The sequence below is a fragment of the Fulmarus glacialis genome, unplaced genomic scaffold (genome assembly GCF_000690835.1).
Source record: "Fulmarus glacialis isolate BGI_N327 unplaced genomic scaffold, ASM69083v1 scaffold35642, whole genome shotgun sequence".
NCBI classification, from domain to species: Eukaryota; Metazoa; Chordata; class Aves; order Procellariiformes; family Procellariidae; genus Fulmarus; species Fulmarus glacialis.
The window spans coordinates 22,697-32,602 of record NW_009197966.1 but is presented as its reverse complement, the minus strand read 5'-3'; the positions used below and the strand labels follow the sequence as shown (position 1 = coordinate 32,602).

The 9,906-nt window shown below is 37.8% G+C and overlaps 1 protein-coding gene across 1 annotated transcript in view; it reads right to left on the bottom strand.

Annotated features, from left to right (window-relative positions):
* Positions 1-1,274: 1,274 nt before the first annotated feature.
* LOC104073084 (CLIP-associating protein 1 {ECO:0000250|UniProtKB:Q7Z460}-like) overlaps positions 1,275-9,906 on the bottom strand; it is a gene marked incomplete at its 3' end in the record, with an annotated part of 31,316 nt that continues 22,684 nt past the window's right edge. Inside the window, exons 3-6 of the mRNA XM_009572747.1 lie at positions 6,878-6,981; positions 3,300-3,391; positions 2,891-2,966; positions 1,275-1,372 (exon numbers count right to left, since the gene is read on the bottom strand). Coding sequence (XP_009571042.1) covers positions 1,275-1,372; positions 2,891-2,966; positions 3,300-3,391; positions 6,878-6,981 — 370 coding nt within the window. The remainder of the gene's footprint in view (positions 1,373-2,890; positions 2,967-3,299; positions 3,392-6,877; positions 6,982-9,906) is intronic.

The following is a 9,906-nucleotide window of genomic DNA, read 5'->3' as shown; positions in this document are numbered from 1 at the left end:
AGGCTGAACTCTGCCTGGAATGTGAAACAATAAATTCAACACCATTTTCCTATGATATTTTGATACGCTACAAATCATCATTAAAAACTAGGGCTAATAGTTTTCTAGAAGGGTGTGATGAGGCACAGTATCCATTCTGATATTCTCTCTGACACCATGTAGTAGATATATTCAGCTTTATCAAAATCAAGAAGTGAGATGAAGACTCAGAGTAAAATGGCAGGTTAATTGATAAGGGGTTAACACATTTTAAAAAGTGTAAACTGTTTTAATAAGGAATTTGAAACATTTTATTGTATAAACAGTCTTTCCCACTAAGTACAATTTCAAGCTCTGTCTAGCTTTCTTAATTAAACAAATCCTTACCAAGGTAGCAACAAACCAATGGCTGCTTTTATTTCATGTAAACTAATCTACACACAACACAGACCAGCCTTTAAAGATCGGAATTGCTTTTCAGAAAGAGGAGGGACTGATGAAGTACACGTTTTCAGAATTTCCTTGCACCTTTTGCAAGAAACATTCAATGTCCTGTGACAGCATGCGTAACAGACCAGTGAACACTCCTTTTGAATACTCCTTTCTCACTGAACCCCAGAATGGCAAATTCAGAATTGGGAAGTAGTTATTTTGAAAAGCACCTCTCTCTCATCTAACTGTAGCCATAAGCAAACACCTAGCATGGAAAGGATTTGTCTGACGTTAATTAACAAGAAGCAAGGGAGGACAATTTTTCCATTATAACTATCCTCAAGAAAGTAGCAGCTCGTTGTTCTGCCATACTTCAATTGCACAGTTACACCTATACGCACGCACTTGTTCTCTCTCACACATGTACAATACATGAAAAGTATTGATTTAAGTGCTTCAGATGAGACTTTTCTACACTGAGGCTAAACAGCAACTCTACAATAAAGAACAAGATGTATATATTCAAGTATCTTCTAATCATTTCCCCACTGCACTCAGTATATATTTTCTTAATATTGAAACACTTTTCTAGTACTGTCCAGCTCTCAGCTTCCCTGAAAGTCAGGAGATTTTAACTCGTGAATACAAGGCTCCATACACCTGTATGCATCTTCCAAGCAGAAAAGACAACAGCAAAAGAAAGTCAGGTACACTAATAACATCACAACGGAAGCAAAACTAGAGAGAAGATAAAATAAAAATTGTCATAATTTTAAAACAAAGTTTTTAGTGAGTTTAAAGTTCTTATAAAGAACAGTAACACAGAACTGCTCAGGATCAGAAAATCAAAACAGCTAACTCACCTTCCAGGAGGAATTCCTCTCTTTGTAAGATCTATTCGTACTTTCTCTCCCACATGTCTATAAACCTCTACAATGGCTAGTATGGCAGCATCTCTCACCTGTGAACACAGAGTATAAATTGTTAATTTCAGGGTTACAGAAACCAAAACAGTATTTGCTGACAACCCACTAATCTTCCAGTTTCTATCGACCTGCATGCCAACTCATTTCACAAAACAGTTGAAACAGTAAGGATGGAAGGGAAAGGAAATACAACTGTTATTTCAAGATGGTATTTGTTCCAAGTTACAGCATCTCCAGATGGTAAATGAAAAATCCTAGACATAACAGCTCTAGAGGGAATTTCTGGGATTGACATAAGAATAATATTTGTGGAAAAAATGTGCTTTATTTAGGACTATCACAGTATGCAATACTTCCAAAAGTTAGTCCCTGCACTCAGTCTTGACACTTCATCTTGCTTTCATCTGTTTCTACATGCAGTGAGGCCCTTCTGGAAAACAAAGGACCCGATTGCCCACAAGAGTGGGCCAAAGTGATCAGCGTTTTCTTTACTTCCTTCCACAGGAATTACGTGGCAACACATAAGCACAAGAAAGGGAGTAAGACAAGATAGGGGAAGGGGAAAGAACAGTTAAAGCAAGGAGACAGAGTGCCTCTTTAAAAAATTTAAACCATAGTCATCACAATAAAAACTGCCAAAAATGCATGTTAGTCAATGCCATTATTCTCTATAAAGAATTACTGGAATGACTTTAGTATTGTTCTTTGTAACAGTTCGAACTAAACTCACAATTGCTCTATCAAGATATGAACTACATCTTTACTAATGATCAACAAACAAGACAAATTCTTAACAGATTTTCTCTAGAATAGAACAATGCTATGCTATACAGAGGAGAAAAGGACTTTGCTGCACCCAGAAAATAAGCATAAAGACCTATCCTGTTTATTTGCCCATCTCCTACCAATGCTACCTTCTTCCTTACTGTATTCTTAGTCTTTTCTCTCAGACACAACTTCAGATAAATCAAGAGAGATCTTACCCATTTCCATTTGAAGGTTTTCCAAAGTTCAGATGTCACCATTATGAACTACTGTTTTTTTCACTGCAGTTTTTGCTTAATTAACTGATTTTAACTAGAGTCCTTGCATGTGCTCAAATGCCATTTGGGTTTCATTTAGGAAATTATTACCTGTCCTGCACATGATAATGTTACCTTTAGCAAATTTGGCAGACTATTACAGGTGTCATGTAGGGGCTCCTGCTGGAGGCAATTCTTCCTGTCAGTATAGTTTGGTTTGTTTTTTTTTTTTTCTTTCAACATGCTCTATAAGAAACAACTATTTTCAGTAATGACTAGTTTAAAGCTCTGAAGACAAAACTAAAACAGCCAATATATCGCAACACTGCTGCCTTTGCAACTCTGCTTTCATCTTCCAATGTATGGACTGGTTCAGAAGAAAATGGGTTTATTGTTTCTCATGGTAGAAAATAACAATCTGTTGTATACAAGCAAGCCTATTGGCTTTTCTTAAATGCCTACATTTATTTTGCTTTCACTCCTCTGTCAAAGTATAGTTGTTGAAGCACCAGTAAGTAATGAAATCCTTACCTGACTATTCGAGTCACCAAACGCTGTACACAGATGTGGTACCAACTTGCTGAGGATTAATGGTTGTGCACCATAACTTCAAAAAAAAAAGTTAAATGTTGTTTTTTTTTTTTTAACAGAAAAACAGCAAATACTTTATGCAGAAGTGAACTTTTAGTTTAGCATTGATAAAATACAAACTTACATCAATCAAGCTCCGTCTCTCTTACTAGTCCTTTGTCTACTTTTAAGAAAGACGAAAATACTGTACCTTTAGTCTTTCTTTCAGAAAGCTCACAAGTTAAGTTCCTTGATTTTCCCCATTTATTGACTTAATTGAATCAGACTTCCTAAAGTATTAGTTTCAGAGAAAAATGACATTCAGAAGAAGGATAGAACAGTTACGTCTCCATAGAAACAAAAAGCTTACATGTTTAAGGTAGCAATAAGACACAAACACACTCCTTCTCGGGATCGGTAATTCTTGTGTTTAAAACCAACAGCAAGGCGTTCCCAAATGTACTATAAAAACAGAAATAATTGTCTTTGATTACCAGGAGCACAATACAATGTAATTCTATCCATATTTCATAATTACATTCGTAACAGTTGCAAAAAAATTACAGAATACAGGTCCACTGGAAAAGTAAAGGCATTTCTCAGATAAAATTAAGTTATAAAATGCACAGTATGGACCACATTACAGATTATTCCTATGCCAAAAACAATTTCTAAAAAACATCCTTCAGAAATCTAGCTGAGTATTTTTATTGTTTGAGAAACAGCTCTTAAAAACATGCAGAATTGTTACAGTTAACACACACGAAACAAACATTAACATTACAAACTACTGACTCAAGCAGAAGTTGCTATATTCTTTTTGCTTCATATTTTGTCTCCCTGCCAAAATTTCCTCTCATCCATTTTAGCTCGTCCTTATCCATACTCCTGCTGTCCACTTCTCCCCTACTTTTGCTTTAAATGTATTTCTTCATTTTTCAATTATTTCTTGCCCATTCATTCTAATTCCTTTGCTTCCATTTTTGTTCTGCTTTCATTTCTCCTTTTGTGCTGGTGCTGCTTCCTGTAGTGCAATTCTCTGGCTCACTAAACCCTCATTTACCTTCTTGCGCACTCGTTTTTCACTGCCTGCCTTTAGTCTTTCCCTCCTCCGTTTATCTTTTTACCTTTCCATCTCCTTGTCGTTTCTCTAGCTGTATCTTACGGTGTAAAAAGCGTAAACATGAAGCTTACGAGACTTGGGATTCTCAGTGGTATTTCGGAGCAGATGCACAGACTCAGACTGCAACTCCCACAGCTGCAGCGCTGCCATTACAGCCCCAGCCAGCATCCGCGGGCAGCGTTGCCTAGAGATGGCTGCACACTGGCAATGGCACATTTCGCAGCCTGGGCACCACCCTCACTCCTACCCCTGAAGTGGTGCAATTGCAACGTATAATGATTCCATGCAAATCCGCTAAAATGTATTAGATAGAAATTATTGCAATCGTATTCGGCTTTCCAAAAAAAAAAAAAAAAATCAAACCAAACCAAAACAAAACCCAGAAAACTCACAAACAGCTATTGATCAACAAAGACAGCGTGAGAGCAAGGAATACTGCATCCTCTTTATTAATGAGGTAGCACACTTCTTAGCAGATGTAAAATTTTCCAATTAGAGCCTTGCTTGATCATTTTGTAACATCTGTGGTTTCTTGTTTGTTTGTTTGTTTTATACTTCATTACATTTAGAGAAAACAAGCCTTAGACAAGCAGGATATGGCCTGCCAAAACTGCACAGCTTAACAACAAAGAACAGGATTTTACAGAAGAAAACATCCTTCCAATTAACCCACTGTCCCAGACAAACATGGAAAAAAGGAAATCTCCTTGCTAGGTGTACAAAAATACAGGTACAAAAATAACCGTAGAGTACTGAAACAAAGCAGACTGAAGAGAAATTCAGTCTTTCAGTAAATTAACCGTACTTTAAGAACTGAATTCTTCTAAACAGAGAAATTCAAATGGCTGCTTAGAAATTTCAACTCTCATGACTTGCTAGCAACAGTTGGTGTCAACCTCCCTTTGTCCCATTCATGCACTTACACCACCTATATTCTTATTTTTATGCCTTCCTGCCCATAACCTGCTACATCTAGTTCTCCCTCATAAAAAACAAAGAAAAAAAATCTGAACACATTTGAAACAAGAAAAGGGAATTGACAACAGGACAAACTGAATATTATTCAACAACACACTAGAACAGACAAGATGAGTTCATCAGGAAAAAACTTACAGGTCTTATCCCTAAAAAAGGATCCCACCCAGCTCTTCCAAAGGAGTGTTTCTCTGTAGCAAAGGGAGGCTAAAACTCTGTATTTCAGTGTTGGAGGCACAGGAAAGACTTCTCTGTTCTGGTCCCTGCTGTGAGGGTGATTGATGATTTTCATCCAAATTTTTAATGATACATAAGCTGTCCTGGGAGCAGACACCTGAAGCCAGGTTTCTCCCACCCTAGGGGAGCTACCAGAAGAGCCATATCGTCTCTTACTTATACACGCTGTTCCTTGGACCTCATGAACCTGGTATGCTTTCCTACACTGCAGGCAACTTTCAAAGGGTATGGAAGCTTCCTTCCATCACCTCAGTGTACAAACTAACAACTCTTCAGAAACTGAAAGATGGACCAGTAATCTAAAACTCTTTCATGATGAGGGCCTAGCATGAAGCAACTATCACCACGCTATTTCTCAGCAATTGTTCAAATGTATGTGTCACCAAGATGCTCTGCTGTACGTTCATCCAAATGCTAATACTGTAGAAGTAGATGTACTTTCAGGTCTGCACGCCAGGTACTTCAGAGCATCTTGGCACAGGAACATGTCACTCATGAACTACTTGCACTTAGGCACAAAAAAATGCTGCAATGTCTCTTGTCAATGAATACTAGAAGGAACAAAACTAGATCTTGTGAAAAGGTAAAGGCATGTCTTTGTAGATGACTTCTAGAATTTGATGCCTAAATCCCACTCAGATCTGTGACCAAATCACATGAGAAAATACCTCATGTTTGAAGGGAGATAAGTGTTTCTATAGTTGCCTAACATGCTACCTGTTTTTCCTATCAGGCAAACAAAGCAACCGAGAACAATTTTCTCGCTGCAGATGAAGTCTGCAAAATCTTACTCCCTGCACACAAACATTCAAACATGTATCTATGAATAAACAAAGCCAGAAATTAGCACATGAAAGAACCTCATTTTCATTCACAAAAAAATAAGACGTTCCCTATTAACTTCTGCACTCAAAACTCAGAAACAGATTTTCTTCAGAAATTAAAAACTTGAGTAACAACCAGGGTCTCCAGAGTTCCAAATAACATCACTGCTCCAACAATATAATCCTATTACACAATCCTACATTTTTCAGACTCACACAGTAGAAATACAAGATTTGGCATTTGGAAGCCATGTAGTGCTAAGAACTGTAAAAAGGTTTGTTTAACTCAAACTTCAACCTAATACAAGGCAGAAGGAAACTTATCCCCATCTCAGTTTGTCAAAGGTTCACACAGTATTTTTGTCATACATCTAGAAAGCCAGATTTTCTAAGTTAGAATGCACCATCTCTACGTGGGACTACTCCTACGTGTTCAAGTACAAAGCTAATTTTAAAATAAATTCAGAGCTGAATAAACTTATTTATTCTCATTACGCAAACTCAAACCCAGGAGGTTGCTTCAAACATGTTTTAATTCACAAAGTCCTGCCACATGACATGAAAACATCTACTCAGAATTTAACTCTGATATGCAAAACTGCAGAATTGCACTGTGCCAGATTTTTATCTTTAGCTGAACAATGCCTCAGTGTCAATCCATTAAGAATATCTTTAACATTTACACCACTAACAGTCGCCGTAACATTGTGACATATTCAAAGTCAAGCTCATGCATAAGTCAAAAGCTCACTGGAGGCCTACATCTGAATCTACATTAAGTAATCATACCATGGGCGGTGCTGCTTCGTCCATCAATTTCAATATAAGATTCTGTGCTTGTTCTCGAACTTGGTCTTTGGCATCTCCCATACGATCTATCAAAGGCAGGAGAACTAGAGGAGAGGAAAAAAAAAAGAAAAAAGATTAAACATACAATGAAGATTTTTTTAATACTTGAGGATATTTTGTGAAACAGATTTAAAATATATCTCATTCAAAAATAAAATCTGATTTTAAGTTGATCAAAACATTTCAAAGTCTCAAACATATTTGAGTATGTTACAAGACTAACAATAAATGCATTGGACTGAAATTGAAGAAAGTAGTATTTTCCGACAGGCTAAAAGGAAAGCTTCCTGTCTTAAAAACTGCATGAATGACTTCAATTTAATCTGCAAAACGTATGCTAGTAGCTTCTGAATGCCTGGCTTTTCTGAAAAATAATGCTAGGACTTGGAGCGTGAGAAAGAATTAGGATAGGAAAAAGGACTATTTTCAAATAAGTGGGATTTTGCTGTTAATTACAAAAAAATTAAAGGTTTTAAATCCTGCTATTCACACAGTGTATCTTCTGGAAACTCGGTCTTACTTCAGTAAAAATATCAGTAAAAGTTACTAATTTAAAACAAGTGTCCTCAAATAATATTTAACTAAAGTTGCATGATAGCTGATGATTTCACATCCTAAAAATCAGAACTCACTCCAAATGAAAGGACTCGCCAATTCTTTTCATTTGCTTACCCAGAGGGAAGTTTCTAACTACATCTGGTAAACAAATTAATTTTAAAATATTTAGGAAAGTTATCTGAATGAATGCTTAGATCAGCATTGTGTAAGACATCCTGCTATACTGGTTCCCAGTCCTCCATCTGGGGCCTACACACACGCTTTGGGAGATTCTTCCCCCCCGTGCTTTCAGTACCAGTTTTTCAAAACGAGGGGCGACGACACCAAGTGCGCCGTCTTCCCTCGGGGAGTACAACTGACATGGAATTGGTGGAGATGCTGTCTCCCACGGGACAGTGCTTTTAAAGTTAGTATAAGAACATGAAACACCACCTAGAAAAAGCAGTGTCACATGCTAACAATAACATTTACCTGTCAACAGCTCAACTTTCTGCATTAACTTCTGTTTCTGATCTGATCCACAGCTGTCTTAAGAGCTGCAAGTATCAGTCACCTAATCTAGGTGGAACTTACTCAACACAGACCACAGTACCCACCCAGCCCATCCTTCTGCTCCTGCACTCTAGTTAAGCTGGAGCTGAGTTTGCAATTACCATGCCATTTATTCCAAACTTCTAAAACTAGCATAATGTTTACCTTGAGTCTTTTGCAGACTTTCTCATATTCCAACAAAAAAAGATACATTAACAGCTAAAACCACCTTTTGCTGCATTTGGTGTTACATCTCTGAACACCTGAGAGTATTTTACAGTTGCTGCCTGATCTCTCTCAGCTGCTGACTGCTATAAAATTAATTTTCCTATTCTACTCACAGAAGAAATAACTGTATCGCCCTATTTTTTGAAAGAGAGATCTGAAAGAATTTTAACAGTACTTAATGATTTTATAGTAATAACTAAACAGCAGCATTGTCATCAAAAGAAAGGGATCAGAATCAGCAACTCGGGAGGTCTCCTCAGTCCTCTGTTCCTACATTAAAAACAGCAGCCGTTTCTGTACCATGGTTATTACTGGACAAATACACTGCTGAAGTTTGAATTTCCCCTCCTACTGTATCTGAACACTTTCTAATTGTCCTAATCTGAATATTTAATTCTACTGGCTCTGGATATTCCACTAACATCTTTAGCTACCATTATCAAGTTTTCGCATGTTTCATCTATCTTCTTTTCCCTCCCTCCTCTGAATAAATTATTACACCTACCTTCATTTTACAGTTTAAGAGAAGGGTTTGGGGTTTTTTGTTTTGTTTTGGGTTTTTTGTTGTTGTTTTGTTGGTGTGGGGTGGTTTTTTTTGTTTTGGATTGTTTTTTGTTGTTGTTTGGTGGGGTTTTTTTCTATTTTGTGATCACAGAAGAAACATCCAGAACTTGAGAAGTAAATTTTGAGAGTACAGAGCTGACCTCTCCCCTAAATTTCCAATCACTCGTATACTTACTGATTAATTATTCTTCCCAACAGTATTTTTCATTACTATTTTCAGCACTTCTAAACTGTCCTTTTACCCATACCATATGTTACTGGTGAGATCTGCTACATTAACCTGACTGTTGGGCAGCTGAAGGCAACTCTTGCTTTACGGAGAGGGAAACAAACACAGCCACTCAGAAGCTGTTCCAGCGAGGGAAACACAGCGAGGGTCAGTCCCACGGGAACACAGCTCCTTTGTGACTAATTAGCACGCTGAGTCAGCTGACGGAGCCGCAGATACCAGGGCTCCGCTCAAATCACTAAGGCAAGCACAGAGAACAGCTACCAGAAGCCTAAACAGAGGTGAGGTCATCGAGTTAAACTAAGCTATGACACAGCCTGCAGATTTCAGTGCGCGTTGCTACTGAACATGCCAGCCTTTGTCACTCATGGAGCTCCGACAGAGGGACAACCTACTGTGGGAGCTGTTAAAGGGCCCAAATGTCTGCTGGCTTGACTTTTTTCCCCCCTAAATCTCAAGTTTCTGTAAGACCCATATAAGGCATGATATATTCTGTTCGCATAAAACAAATGAAATTAGGCTGTTGAATGCTGGCAACCACCAGCTGGTTTTCAGTTTGGTAGTTCATTTTTTCTGTCAGAATAAGCTCCAATAGGAAATTATTTGAAGTTGGTTGCCTATTGCTGAAGTTTCAGAATGCTCAACCAGAAGGGTGTCTCCACCAAACATATTTCAATTTGAATTCCTAATGCCTTCAACACTTTTTCTCCAAATGTTAGACACGTCTAGGGAGAGCTATAGTGAAAAACAGCTGAATTGTTTCAGCTGTCCTTTCTATGAATGAGTAGGCAACACATCTCCCTACCTAAAAATTCTGACATTTGAGACACTCAGGTCCACCCCAGCATCTTGCTGATCA